At 39.8% G+C, this 15994-nt stretch overlaps 2 protein-coding genes across 2 annotated transcripts in view; both read right to left on the reverse strand.

Moving 5' to 3' along the window:
* Nucleotides 1-8844, reverse strand: part of LOC140927340 (uncharacterized) — a 17208-nt gene extending 8364 nt beyond the window's left edge. Inside the window, exons 1-3 of the mRNA XM_073376971.1 lie at nucleotides 8418-8844; nucleotides 7543-7626; nucleotides 2787-3059 (exon numbers count right to left, since the gene is read on the reverse strand). Coding sequence (XP_073233072.1) covers nucleotides 2787-3059; nucleotides 7543-7626; nucleotides 8418-8721 — 661 coding nt within the window. The 5' untranslated portion in view covers nucleotides 8722-8844. The remainder of the gene's footprint in view (nucleotides 1-2786; nucleotides 3060-7542; nucleotides 7627-8417) is intronic.
* Nucleotides 1-15994, reverse strand: part of LOC140929174 (uncharacterized) — a 203655-nt gene that overhangs the window by 131391 nt on the left and 56270 nt on the right. The gene's annotated exons all lie outside the window — the stretch shown is intronic.

Raw genomic sequence — 15994 nt, forward strand, 5'->3', positions numbered from 1 at the left:
ATAGACTAAGAAAGCAGTGCCGGGATAGTTTAGGCTGTCTTAAGCATCGTACTATTACGACAGGCTGTGACCAAAGTAAAGATGTACAGGCTTTCAAACACTGCACTAAAATAAGTATTGGTAATCACATGATTTCGAGTGCAATTTGGAATAAATAAGCACGAGTAAATTTTTCAAAGATCAACAAAAGTTTAACAAAAATTTACAAGTGCTTATTTATTCCAAATTGCAGGAGAAAAATCATGTGATTACTTGTTAATAATATACACGAAAAAAATAACTGCAACAAAATATTTTGACAGGGCGCGGTTTTTTAGTTCATTCAACTGATTAGCTGAAACAGATTACTACGTTTGTCAAATGCAAACTTTTACAAGACCGAGACTTTCAAAATCATTCAAATTAGAACTTGGAAAAATTAATGTGTGGATTGATTTAACACCTTTCAACCGTTTTACATTTATGTAAAGAAAACTCGATTTACAATAATCAGGAAAAGTAAACGTTCAATCAGAATCATCCTCAATAATGAAAACTCGGCGTTTACAAGAACTGGGCTACCGTTTTGAAATCTCAGGAGCTCGCTTCGAGCGGCCAATGATGAAAGGTACTTGACAATTGTTGAACGCTTTCATCGTGGTCTGTTCCTGGGACCTCATCATGGTTGGATTCATGGTTGAAATCCTGAGCTTGAAAACGTAAAAACGATGGCGGGAATTGGTTTTCTTTCGACGTTGTCATTGATGGGCCGGCCAATGTGTGTGGTACGGGCACGTTCGGGTTTACCGGAGCGAGTGGAGCCACAGTTGTTGTGATGTCGGAAACTGCCATTTGCTTTTTCTCAGCACTGGGGTCTCATCATTTCGTTCGGATATTGCACTGAAGAGTCGTCGTTGCTCTTCCACGTCGGCTTCATTGTAATCGTCAAGGGATTGTACGCTTCTGTGGCCTGTGACCTTCACAATATCTGAGCTTTCAACGTATGCTTTTTTTAGCTTGCTGACTGTTGTCTTTCTAGAACTGTGATTCGTGAACTTTTTGTGACTTTCTTCAAGGCTAGTACCCGCCACAGTTGTTTTCATCATGTTGCTAATAGTGATTTCGCCCATTGGTAGAGTTTTGAACCGGATGTTGTCATTCAGTCTTCGGTTTCTTTTGAAACTGAGGTAGAAAGGACCTGACCATCGCATCTTTAGTGGTCTTCGCTCGACAAACTGCTTGAAGAGAGCAACCGGACACCTTTCTCCTGCAACAGAGAACATTCGTGGCTGAAAATCTCTGTTCTTGCTCTGCAGTCCGCCTTGTCTGGTCTTCGTTGGACCTTCGGTAAACTGCACGAACTCCATACCTTCGTCACTTTTGCAGAGTTGAAAATCTTCTATTTTCAATGCGTGGTGTTCTTGACGCGGCCACGGAGACCAAAGAACTGCGTCAAAAGCCAACACATAGAAGAAATAAGCGCTTCTGGAGTTTTGGAACCAAATTTTTCTGCCTCCTACAGCACCTCTTCTTCTTCGTCAGTTAAACTTCTGGCTTTATTTGGACGTTTGCTCATACCTGATTAGCGAAGCTGCCGAGCTTTCCCCTCTAAAACTTGCTTGGAAGAGTGGAACTCCCTGTCTCTTATCTCAAATTTTCCGCCAATATGTTGCTATAGAAACAGCTCTAATCTGATTAGTTCTTGTTGGTTTCTTTCGTCTTTTCAGCCAATCAGAAAGCATTTCTAACTTGCACTCGTGTTACAAGTTTACACTCGTGTTACACATTTTGTACTCGTGTTACAGAAGAGCTGCACTCCTTTCTCAGCCAATCAGAATTGAGTAATTTTTTCATGTATATTATCAGTATTTGTAATCAAATGGTTACGAGTGAAATTAGGGAATAATTTCAAGTGCGTTTTGTCCAAATTATTATAATTTCCCTCGCCTAAAGGCTCTGGAAATTATTAGAATTTAAACGAAACGCAAGTGAAATTATTCCCTAACTTCACGAGTATACCATTTGATTACCTATTAATATCATGGGTGACGAATTACCTTAGCAATCGCGGATTTTTGACTTGTTTATCCTTGATCGTATCGATCGATCGTGAACTCCACTCTCTCAAACGTTTAGAGCTGAAATCTGGCTTAAGTTTTCGGAATTTTTCGACAACATACCTCTAAGAATCCTTCTTGATGTGCTCTTTCGTGTGTTCAGGTTTTCTAAAGCGTCTTTTTATGCCGTGACATCTTTATTCATGACATTTTAAACTTCGTCGCCATCTTGAAACGGAGACGTACGGAAGGTTGCCATGGCAATTTAGTAATTTCACATGTGAAATTACAAATTAACGCTGAAATTTTGCGCCAAAATTAAGGAGTAATTCGTCACCTATGATATTAATGCTGTAATCATAAGCTTACTTTAGAGTGTATGTTTAGTTTTTTTACTGTCTAGATCAGTACGCATTACATGCTAAAGCATTCTAACCAACACTACTGAAATCCTGCTAACAAGATAATTTTGTCCCCACTATACTCCTTGTACCAATATTTGACTGACAGTGAGTTGGAAAAATCTTATAGCTTGCACGTTAAACCAAACATTGCACGACAACGAATATTGTGACATATGGAATGACCTGTTGTAGAGAAATATGACAAAAAAGACGTAATTTTTTAGCATAAGCTTAAAATTGTTCAAACAACTTAAACTGTTTATCTCCGATAATCGTCAAATTTCGTGAGGTACTTTCCATACTGGTCTTTTCTGTGCATTAATTGGGCTAATATACGTATCCTTACCATAGGCATGGGAATTTTTGACCTGTATCTTATACTGTGTGCCGCTCTTCAACTCCACGAACTCTCCATCAGGTGTTTTGTAGTGCTTTCCACCAATGATTTCCACGGAATATCCTTGGTACGCCAGGTGGTTGACATATCCCACAGGTGGTGGTCCAACAGTGGAATCAAGATGAAGCTGACCTTGCCCCATCTGCGCATACACACTTGGTGTAAAAAAAGGGGTGGAAGCAGAGGTTGGACCTTTGTACCTTGACGCAGCTTTAGATCTGCCTTGAATGGAAAAAAAAAAACGGATGACGTTAGCCCTTGAGCCAAAAATAGTTTTGTGGCCATGAAAACAGCCTCCAACGCCCTGAAATAACATGATATCATCATTGCTGTTATGTGAGGAGAATATTCAGATGACGCGAGTCAAAAAATAAAGAAGGGTTCCAACTGGGTTTTGACGGCCACGATTGGGGATTTTAGAGAGAATTGGGCGCAAGATTCGGGATTGGAATTATTGCGAGACGAGATTCGGCGATTTTACCATGCGATATTCGAAAAATGTTGTTTTAAAGAACTAAGATCAGTTAGGAAACAACAACTGACAGGCGACCAAAAACATCGCCACTTAATTGACTAATCAGGTCAATAACCAGAGGTTAATATCATCAACTGACGTGATACAACTCACTTTGACTCTGAAGATGACTACCGCACAGGTTGTCGAAACGTCAGTCACTGTCAGCAACAACAGTCCTATTCAGGATTACGTTCAGCCGGACGATCATATACAATCTGCTTATTAAGTGACTCCTGGGTTCAAACCTTTCAAAAAGTTCATTCTTTTTTAATTATTGAAAAAGACCTCGTGTCGACTTAGAAAACACAACACCCAAATTTTCATGCCTGACACACCGCGCAAGTTATTGTGCATACCGAGCAACCTCGAACGCTAGGAACGAGGTTGCACTGACACAGTGCCATCTTTAATTTCCTTTCCACTAACTGTCCCTGGGTGTCCTAGGTCAACGCCATTGATGGTGGGTTACTATTTATACACAAACCACCAGGATGGAAATCTTATGCATAAACATAGGACTTTAAGATTTGACTTGATGAGAAAACAACCCTCTGTAAAGCATATTCAGATCAGAACAGACGTAAGACTCGAGAGGAAAAATTGCACCGCTTCAAGTCACATTCTATAGTTTCTGAAGCTTCCCTAAAGGAATGGCCTGGAGACACAGGTTAGGAAGCGGGAAAAGCCGATAAACTAAAAGAGGGCCACGAAAGTCATCGTGATTACGAGATTGAGCAAAAATTTTGGTTGGGATGACGGGACTCACGAATGACTGAATTCCGATCCCACAGAGAATTCGAGCTCGGTTGAGAGGATATACAGGTCACTGATAAAGGAAGCCCAAAAACTGCTGAAAGCTCAATGGAAAAAAGCTAAGATCATGAGCAGGTTAGGCCGGTTCAGAAATTTGGATCCCCCTGGTTAGGTAAAATGTTTTTACCTAAATCACATTAGGAGCTGAAACAGGAACCATACTAAAAAGAAGACTGAGCCTTACGAAGGTGTTATATGCCGGATTAATCCTGACACGTTTTAGCGGCAAATTTCCTCATTAAGGTACACGAGTTTTCTTGAACGCCTGATATGTAATGCAATAAAACAGTGGGACAGGGCTACTCTTTCATTGCTTTTATATTTTTTGTGGCTAAAGGGTTTGTTCCGGCTTGGTTTAAAAAATATACATCATCGGAATTTTCAGTTTTAAAACGCCTTAATTATCTTAGTTGCCATTGTATTGGTAAAGAATTACATAAATAAATTTGATAGAGAGAAGTAAATACTTCAAAAGTTTATTCGTTAGACACAGGGAAATAAATTCCTCAGTGTATTTTGTTAGATACAGGCAAATAAATGCCCCAGTGTATTTGTTGGACACAGGCAAATTAATGCCCCAGTATATTTTGTTAGACACAGGCAAATAAATGCCCCTGTGTAGTTTGTTAGACCCAGGCAAATTAATACCCCAGCGGATTTGCTGTATTTGTCAAACACAGGCAAATTAATGCCCCAGTGTAAACGAGAAAAAGTCGTTTTGACCGCCATTGCATTTGAGCGCACAATAGAGCGAGATTACTTCATTTTTCCCTCTAATATTCCCAAGTATGGTATTGCTGTAATAAATTAACCCCAACAAGTAACGCAGCATCTTGATTGTGTTCTTTGTTCCGTTGCTTTTTGTAACATCACCGTCAACAAATCCAAATGTCCTGTTAACTCATTCTTGTTTACATGTAACTGTTCGAAACGGAGGAATTTTTAGAGAGAATCTTTTTTAAGAATTGGAAATCGCAGACGCAACATCGAATTGCTTGTGACCGGATATATTATCAACCATCTTACCGCAGATTGTCATATGCCTATTAAACCGCAAGGAAAGCAAATGGTCGTGGGACTTTAACGCCTTGGGCTACCCTGGGTGCCAGAGACTTTACTAGCGCTGTTTCCAGTTTCTGTCAAGTCTTTATAGTGACCCGCGGCCTACGGCCGAAGGTGTGTCGGCCTTCGGCCAACACCGAAAATTACCGCCGCATGCGAGAAAAACCTCTGGTACCCAGGGTAGCCTTAGGCAACGAGCCTGCTGTGAATTCCTGAACCGACTTAAGCCTCTCAATTCGAGGACAAGATAAGACGCAAAATTAAAAGTGGCAAGCAACTCAAACGCGATGAGAATCCCAACAACATTTTTCCAAACGTTCTATTGTTGCAAATATTAACAGTTTTTTTTTGCTACTTGGAAATTCTCTAATAACAAATATATTTTTGCTTACCATCAATTTTTGCCTGAGATGTTGTTTGGGTAACTGATGTGACTTGAACTCTGTCATTTCCTCTGAGCGTTTGTGCATAGTCCCTGAACACCCTGCCAGAAGAGCCTTCATTTCCATTCCTTGATTTTGGCGTATTGAACAGTAGGTTCTGATTAGGTGATGATGAGACGGTGCTGACAGCTACTGTGTCGTCTTGTAATTGACTTTCATCTTTCAATTAACAGAGACACCATTCATTTCATAGCCTGCGAGCAAGCTCTCCTATTTGGGCAAGCGAAGCGAGCCTCGCGAGAACGCGCGAGCCAGGGGCCCAGGAAAGGCAACGATCTCTCATAAATTTTCATTTCCACGCCGGAAACCCCGCGACTCCGCAAGCGTGAAAACTGTCACCGCAAACGTGCCGCAGATTAGAAAAGTGACAACCGCCTGTCAAGTACGTTAAGACAGCCGAGGGCGCGTAGAATTATTTATTTATAAATCGCTTTCGCAACAGCATCAAAGCAATGTTTTTAATCACTGACATGTTTTTTTTTTTTTTCACGAGGACATCGTACTTCAACCTGTCCGCTCGGATAAGAACTCTACTTTGATTCTCGTTTCATTTACTTTTGAAAAGTCGTCCATACTGCAGTGTAGAACGGCTACTCCCCATCGCAATCACCAACAAAAACATCATATATTTGTCCGTCTGGAACTGGAGAATAGCGTTTTCCTGCACTTGGTTCTCTTAAGTTTTACTTCACTTGGTTCCAACTCTTTCTTTTTTCCTTCTTTACGGTCAAGCTACACAGCTACACTGTCAAGTACATGTTTCTGAATTTTTCTACCCAGTAGAATTCAGTCCGGAAGAAGAAACCGATTTTGGAAGACAGCGCTTGAATCACTCTTCACTTTCACTCTCCCGATTTTCAGAACTAAACAAGGCGCTTGACAGAAACGAATACAACTGATGAAAGGTTTTCATTTTCCTTCCACAAGAAATACAAACTCGGTCCGACTTATTTTCGGCTCGCAATATTCTCTTTGTGAGAATTACATCAAACGAGCCCGTCTGCTTTGAGGGCTGAAACAAGTTCTCGGTACCAATCTGATCCCCCTGAGAACCAAATTTGACAAACAGACGACGCGGGTGCCAGCTTGGCCTGTTATCAATCAACTTTGTTTTCCGGAACGTCATTTTTCAGCCAATTGTATTTCCCTTCGTCTGGGCGAAGTACAAATGAAATTTTATGAGAGATCGTTGCAAGCTTTCCTTTCCTCTGCTCCTCGGCTGCTTCGCCACCCGCTTGCGCGTTCTCGCGAGACTCGTTTCACTCGCCCAAATAGGAGAGCTTGCTCTCAGGCTATTCATATCAAGAAATTGATAAATCACGTCTTCAAATGAGCTTTTTATGTCATATCAAAAAATATTTAAAATATCGACAATCATTGGATGAGGTTTTATAAGGTATCCGGAACAATCAAGTTACAAGTAAGTGTTATCAGCCGAGCCAAAGCAGTAGTTTGTAGGTGCGGTGATTTCTAAAATTTGCCAATGAGAAGACAGATAGTGAGCACATTGTATGAATGAAAATAAGTGGAGTAAGTCGAACGATAAAATCAAAGACATCTTGGTCTTTAATTGGTCATGCATGGTTAAAGCAGATTTATAATTAAAAAGATAAGAAAATAGTTAAATATCTGAGGGCAGTTGCTTTAAAATCTTGACATCAGACGTATATGCAACAGTTAAAATCTACGAATGGTATGAAATGCGCATGTGCATTAGCTGACCGTGTCCCATAATGATTCGAAATCCTTCCGCAAGCTGACTGAAAAACTTATTAGTGAAGTCGGCTGATTCAGTTAAATACTGTTAGATTATTCAAAGCATAATAACTGGCTTGTAGAAAGCAACAAAGCAAACACTCACTAGTACAACCTTTACTCATTTTAGTGGGGACTGCCTTGTCTCTTGCTTCCAATGCTTCAGGTCCATCAGTGACACAATCCTCATTTTGAATATCTACAAACAAATAACAGTTGAGACGTTCGATAATGTTTTATTTAACTTTCATAGTAATGAAATTCCAGTTTGCCATTTAGAATTACCTTCAAACCAGCAGCTCTACGGAACGACACTGACCGGCGCATCGGAAATGTGTAACACAAAAAAAGTGTAGAGGTATCACTGTGAAAGTGACTGTCACAAACGGCATTTCCACAATACTTCTCACCTTCGCAATTCCAGACAGAAATTTTTTATATACTCCCTTCAGGCAGTGACTGGCTTACGTCATCAGTACCCATTTCCTACTCGAGGGCGTTTAAACCGAGTTGCACATCGAATTTTTTCTGGTATACTAACTTCGTACTCTAACTGTAAGTACTTCTTTATATATGCACGAACCACAAGAAGCCACAAGAATTTCGCCCTCCAGGCAAAATCGATGCGGAGGCAATCATGCATTCAAACGTGAGCAACAATATATGGCAAGGTTAATACAAACGTGTATTACATCCTAGATTAGGGCTAACCAGACGTCTTTCAGGAAAAGAGCCCAAGATCGGAAAGCCTATTGAAGTTCAGAAAGCGAATGTCAATTGTGCCACGCGCCGATGCTATTGTATTATTAATCACTCCGAGATCTATCACTGGTTCCTTCTACCGGTACTTTACTTGCATTCACTATTCATCATTCAATATACGAAATACACTCGCGATGACACATTTGCACCAATATAAGCAGCTTTATATCGGAAGATTTTTAATAGCGACTATGTGAGCGGCGTCCAATTCAACGAAATTTAACTTACAATTTGTGTGGTCACCCACGGGAGATTTAGCAAAACACTGTACTTTCCACGCGAGATCCATCCTGCCGATTGTTTTGAGCAATTCGTCCAAAAGAGACAGATTACTCGGCGTTATTCTTGAATCTTGTTCCAGAATATCAAAAAACTTCAAACCGCTGCTTACGTCCTCTGCTTTCCCGCGTGGAATCAAATCTTGAACAGCAAATTTTAGGGTCTCCAAATCTTCTCCGGAAATATTCGATGACAATTCCACGAGAAACTTTCTGTAAGGGCTCAAAACATTATCGCATCGGGCAAAAGCCATCGCTACCCGATCGGCGAAAAGGAATCAAAGTTTGCGGAAGAAAATCATGCAAATGATGACCGGCTAGGGGAGTCCCCAGCTAAAGCGTTCAATGACTAATACATAGACATAGTAGTAGCTCTATGTAACGTCAACAGATCTAAAACCTTTTGACATTAGCATTTGTACAAATCCGATCAGGTTTGCCACCATTGAGGAAACCGATCCTACCTGAGTAACAAGCGTTTGAAACGCTCAACGAAATATTTAGCGGAAACAAATTTTTACAAAGTTTTATTTTTATTTTGGAATTCTTCTTCTCCGTGCAGTGAGGGTCCTTTTGCTGTTGTTTAGTTTTTAATTATTATTGTTTTCACTGATCCAGATCTTTTCTTCTCTTAATTACCTTCAATGCCCTCAAGACCTAAACTGTGTTTCTTTGGTTTTACAATTTTTGATTGCTTTTTATTATATTTCTATATTTGTATTTTTTTTTTAGCAAATCATAATTTTATTGTATATGGTGCATCCTAAAAGCGTTTTCTATTATTCGTTTCTTACATATTCCTATACACACCCAATTGTCCTAGAATAATGGAAAAAAAGGAAAAGCCAAATACATGTAGGAATTAGTTAGACTAATATGTCTAATGAAGTCATTAATATGTAGCATCCGTTCAAAGTCGTATTTGCCTGATGGAATTTGCTGTTGTTTTAAAGCCGAAAAACAATAAAAAAAAAACTCCAGCTGGGAAATGCAACGGCTGCAAATGAATCCATCCTGAGAATATCGCTTAATTAGCCTAATTAATTCCTATTTGGTGCTTTATAATGACATCACGCGTTTCTTTAAAGATGACATCACTCAGCCCCCAGCTGAAGGGGTCTATGTGCATCGATTGTACCTTGACGGAGCCGGGAGGGATCGCAGAGGCTGCTCACTCTAAAGGTTCTCTTCACAGCCATGCCAGTCATTCACATCTACGCTCAAACACGACCGCTAGCCGAGATGCCAGGGGGTACCAGTACCCGATATACAAGAAACCAAAGAGAACAGGTCTGACGTATGTTGCAAGTGTGGACTTAAAAACCAATCAGAATCACTGGATTCTACACGGTCAGTCGCCCTGTTGTGTGACATTAAGTAAATTTCTACATATTACTCAAAAACTTTCTAAGAAAAATGTTATTTCTTGGAACTGTTGTAAACATGAGTAGTTTTAATGTTCGGAGTTAGAAATTAACTTGACTCGTTAACTGTTTATTGTCCAATCACAAAAGACGAGCAAAAAACATATCACTAGATTTTTACAGGTATCCTACATTTTAAAATGGACTATTTATACTAAAGTGTGAAGGAACGTACTCTGTCCGAGCAAGAGAATATGATATGGGATAAAACTTGGTCGAATTTTCCTGATTCTTTTGCATTGATTCAGTTTAAATAATTGTGTGCTTATGTCGTGGAGTCACTGAAATAGTCCGAATAGTTTTACTGCATCCCTGTATTACTGAAGAAAAGACTATATAGTCATAGAAAGTATATACATGAATTTGGAAGTTATTTATTGTTTCACTCATTTGAAAACGTTTTGAGCAGAATTCTTCTGTATATTGTGAAAATCGTTTTTGAAGCCGAAAAAAGAGAGCATTGTTTGTCAAGGAAGATGACATACTAACTATCAGAACATCTGAACAAAAACATACTGATTAAAAATTTTATGGTAGTCACCTTCAGTTTCATTACAACTTCAGAAAGAATAAATACCACTTTTGAAGTGACGTCTTATTCTTCCATTGATGTTTACGTAGCGCTACCACTTTAGATGTAAAGCAACGGTACAACGAACAAATATTATGCAACTTGTTTACCAGCAGTGCTGCAATACAAGTCGCACGTTTTAACGTATTTTTATGTTGTGAATTTCAAAGATTATTGACATTGCGAATTAATGGACGAATTTTCTTCGCCAACACGTTCCTAAAGAATGATTATTAGTTACTTAAATAAACTGAAATGTTACCTTGGGGTACTTGGTTATCGTGTTCATTTCGTAGCTACCAAAAAGCTATGTCGTAAATTTTCATACGCAGATGAGTTCTAGTCCAACAGAGAAGCGAAGGATGGTTTTCACACGGATTTCACTCGTGAAAAACTGATACGTCCAATAAAAATCGCGAACGATGTTTTTTCACGTGAGAGAAAAATGATACGTCTAATCAGAAGCCACAAAGGTGCGTGAGTTTCGCGCCAAAATTCCCGCCTTTAATAGGCGATTGCAACTTGCAGCACCGCTTCGCGAGGAGTGTAGCTAAATGTCATGGGTCGTGGGTAGTGGGTTGAGGTCGTGGGTCGTGGGTGTGGGTCGTGGGTGTGAGTGTGGGTAAATGTCGTGGGTAAAATAAGGTTTTCCAAAAAAAAAAAAATTAAAAATTAAAAGGCAAAAAGTTGTAAAAATCTCCGCGTACATGTCAGTCCTACTCCCCTTCCCCGCGGTCAGCAAAGCAAATAAGCGAGTCCTTTGGTACAAACGGACACTACAATAAAAGAAACTCTGCCCACTATGTAAACTTGAAGCAGGCAATAGAAAACTGGAGACTGAACTGCTTTTTCTCAAAAAAGTCAACTTTCGTGACTGAAACGTCCTTTCAGTTGAAGGAATAATATTTAGAATCGTTACAGCAAAGATTTTGTACGCAAAACAAAAACAAAAAATCGAGAAAATTATATTTACGTACGGCAGTAAAATTTACATATAGTCTCGCCGTAACTTGAAAGGTTGAGCATGAAGGTGGTTCCTTCGTAAGTTATTAGCTAGCCTAAAACTTCTTTAAAGGCTGGTTTTCACTAGCGACGGAGTCGTAGTCAGAAGCTAAGCGTAGAGCTTATGATCTAAGGCCTGTTTCAAACGTCGTGCTACTGCCGTGCTAAGCTGGCTCGACTGTAGAATCAGGAAGCTTTGCGGCCAATCCGTTTTCTGAATTTCATGAATCAGAAACCAGAAATTGATGGCAGATATTTTCTGATAGCCGAAAACAGAAATCAGAAATCGGGACTTAGGAAATCAGAAATCAGAAATCAGAAATCAGAAATCAGAAATCGGAAATCGGAAATCGGAAATCGGAAATCGGAAATCGGAAATCGGAAATCGGAAATCAGAAATCAGAAATCAGAAATCAGAAACGGAAAACGGAAATCAGAAATCAGAAATCGAAAACCGGAAATCGCAAATCGCAAATCGCAAATCGGAAATCGCAAATCGGAAATCAGAAATCAGAAATCAGAAATCAGAAATCAGAAATCAGAAATCAGAAATCAGAAATCAGAAATCAGAAATCAGAAATCAGAAATCAGAAATCAGAAATCAGAAATCAGAAATCAGAAATCAGAAATCAGAAATCAGAAAACGGAAAACGGAAATCAGAAATCAGAAATCAGAAATTGGAAAACGGAAATCAGAAATCAGAAATCAGAAATCAGAAAACGGAAAACGGAAATCAGAAATCAGAAATCAGAAATCGGAAATCGGAAATCAGAAATCAGAAATCAGAAATCAGAAATCAGAAATCAGAAATCAGAAATCAGAAATCAAAAAACCGTCTGTCCAAAGGCACGTGACGTGACGTCATAACCTTGCAACCTAGTTCCCATGGTCTTCTCGCCTTCCAATATGGCGGCGGCAGGAGAGAAGACCCTGGCACACAGCGAACTAAAACGATCGCTGATTGGTGCATTCCCTAGTGCTTATCACCCTCCTTATTGTTATTATTATTATTATTTTTTTTTTTCATTTTTCATTTTTATTGTCAGTTCGCATTTTGTTATCTTTGCTAGTTTAGCTTGTGATTGCAGTATGATTACCACATAACATACCCAAGTTTTCCAAGTTCTTATTCCATATTGTAATTCAAAGGTTTAAACCATTTTTATAAGGCAATGTTATTCACTCTATTGCTCTATCTTATCCGGCATAATGTTTACGTCTTTCTTAAATTTAACGTTTTTGCTAAAGAGTCATTGCATGCAAGACCTTGAAGAAGAAAGGCGAGCTCAATGTTTTTCCCATTTTTTTAGAGAAAGATCTTTTAAAAGTCGACAAAATCCTAGGGCTGACTTTTTTTTAAGGCAAGAAAGGACTTGGAAGGATTCAATACGGCGTTTTTCAATTTACTGTCGCTGAGTTTTGTGCTCGATGGATTGGTTACAACTCCCGTGTATTCGCGTAGAAGAAGCCGTTTCGTGAACTCAGCGTTTTCTAAAAACAAAATTTTGGCTAAAAAAGTCGAAGTTTATTTATGACAAACAAATTTAAAAGGAAATGTTTGCAGTAATTCGACGGTTCAAGTAAACAGGAAAAAGAATGAAACAGGAAGACGACGTCTTACCTCGATCAACCGAGCCGCCATTTTTGTCAGCACTTCATGCGAGGAATGACACAACAAACCCTTTTGGCTATAAACTTGGCGAGTCAACAGAAAACTACAAAGCTATACTTTTCTTCTCAGGTAAGGAAACAGTTAAAACTTTAAGCGGTTCCATTTAAGCCATTACGCTGCACTGTTGTTTGCGAAATGATAAACTTGTGAATTGCTATGTTTGAAAATTCCGCAAAGATCTATTTTTAAACTTACGCGTGATTTGATCTGTCAATCAAATCGAACTTTTTAATGGTTTCCTCTCTGATTTTGTTGAGATCACTTCGTGTGTATATACTAAAACAATTATTCTTTTCAATCTCGGTGAATAATGGCTTTGGAAATATTTATCTCGCCGCTTTCGCGGCTCGGTAAATATTCTCCCACTATTCACCTCGATTTCAAAGAATAATTGTTAATTATTTACGAGTTATAAGAATCCCACAGAACAATAAACCCGCCACTTTGAAACCTAGAAGACACAGCGCTCAAGACCCCGACTCCTACCAATCGTCTCTGTATTCCTTGCTCCCGTTATGCACGTGTTACGAAGAAATCTGGGGACAAGTCAGCCTCACAATAGGTTTAAAAAAGTGAAAAAAAGAAGAAAAAGAAAATCCATTATCCCAAAGTTCTCTCTATGGTCCTGGGAACAAGGTGCAAGGCTATGACGTCACGTCACGTGCCTCATATGTACCTCTTTGATTGCTCTCTTTACTGCATTTTCCTATTCCGTTTTGCTCAACTTCTTGGCCGAAGACCGTCGCAGGCCGTTGGTTTGGCAATATCGACGAATGCTTCTCCTCGAAATCCCGCGTATTTGCGGAAATTTTGCCTGCAAGTGCTGTTGAACGTCTCTCAAGAAGCCACCAGAGTCAAGAATATTTTTAATTTTCCTCCTTCACTCCCGATGAAGCAATAACGCTCATGTTTTTACATGTAATCCCACCGAATAATAAACCCGCCACAATACAATGGGAACAAATTCCTTGTGACATGTGTGCAGCGAAGAAACCTGGGGACAAGTAAGCCTCAAAATGGGTTTTTTATCATGGTCCTGGGAACTAGGTTACAAGGTTCCAAGTCGTGCTACTGGACAGTAGCACGACTTGGTTTCAAACGTCGCGCGATCAATTGAGTTCGGCACGGCAGTAGCACGACGTTTGAAACGGGCCTTAGACTTGTATGCAAAAATATGAAATACTGCAAAATTCCCCTGCCCTTTCCCACGGTGATCGCATTCCATCGTGTTAAGAAATCTCCGCTGATCATTGGAATTGTAGATCGAATAAAGATTAATAGTCGGAGCTGTTGATCCCATACTTTCTGCAAATTGAACGTATGACTTACGTCTGTTTCGTTTATAAATCTTCATCGGCAACATGTAATGTCTTTTATACAGTGATGGTGTGAAAGGGGATCCAAGTCCCACGTGGCTAAGGAAATATCGGGAAGAGGACGAATAAGAATCGGTGACCAAAAGGGCAATCAAGGAGTTGGAGATTTTCTTTTCATAAATATTTTACAAATTTTTTCTATTTATTATTATTATTATTTTGTTATCATTTTTTCCTATACTTTTTTTACCCACGACATTTACCCACACCCACACCCACACCCACGACTCACACCCACGACCCACGACCTCTACCCACTACCCACGACCCACGACTCACACCCACGACCTCTACCCACTACCCACGACTCACGACTCACACCCACGACCCACGACCTCTACCCACTACCCACGACCCACGACTCACACCCACGACCTCTACCCACTACCCACGACCCACGACTCACACCCACGACCCACGACCTCTACCCACTACCCACGACCCACGACTCACACCCACGACCCACGACCTCTACCCACACCCACGACCTCTACTCACTACCCACACCCACGACTCACACCCACGACCCACGACCTCTACCCACACCCACACCCACGACTCACACCCACGACCCACGACCTCTACCCACTACCCACGACCCACGACCTCTACCCACTACCCACGACCCACGACATTTAGCTACACTCCCGCTTCGCAGACATTCAACGAGAAAAGTTTTCTCAAAGAGTTTTTCTCGTACAAAAAGTGAAAAACATCTCGGAAATTGGAGTGGAATAGTTTCGTTTGTTTGTCGATGAAGAAAACTGTAGAGAGCCAGCAAAACAATAGCGGAAGTGGAAAAACAGAACGAGACGTAAGGTGAAGTTGAATGTGCTTTTTATCGGAGCTACTTTGTCGCTTACATTCAAACCGGCCATTTTACTCAAGCTTTAATAAATTCATTTAATTTTCAATTGTTCATTCAGAACAAACAGTCAAGATTATTTGTAGTTCTTGGATTACCTCATGTCCTTATTTACTCTCTTTATATTTTTAACAAACGCTTTTGCTAATAAGCTGATACTTCGATTTCGTTGTCATTTCGCGATGTATAGCGGCAAATTTTAACATTTGGAAAGATTTGAAGTAAAAAGGCCACCAAAATGATGACTGTCTCAGTATGTATATAATAGACACAATACCACGTGGAAAGTGCTTCGCAAGGTAGTTATGCACTCGTTGTTTTTGTATCAAAAATCTCACTCGTTCGCTGCGCTCACTCGTTCGATGTCTGACATGTCAACAACTCTTGCGTAAATACCGTACGCCCGCACTTTCCACGAATTATCCTCTATTTACTTCAGTTATTACAGAAACAATGACACATTGCTCCGCAAGAAGAGAATATTGAAAATTTATTTTAATAACAATTCGATAGATTAACCGTGATAAAATGATTTTAGTAAACCAGTTTCCCAGTATCTAACAATTAGTGCCAAATAGTTACAAGTAAATAAAAGAAAACAAAGAAATTAAAGAGA

Source organism: Porites lutea, chromosome 2 (assembly GCF_958299795.1).
Source record: "Porites lutea chromosome 2, jaPorLute2.1, whole genome shotgun sequence".
NCBI classification, from domain to species: domain Eukaryota; kingdom Metazoa; phylum Cnidaria; class Anthozoa; order Scleractinia; family Poritidae; genus Porites; species Porites lutea.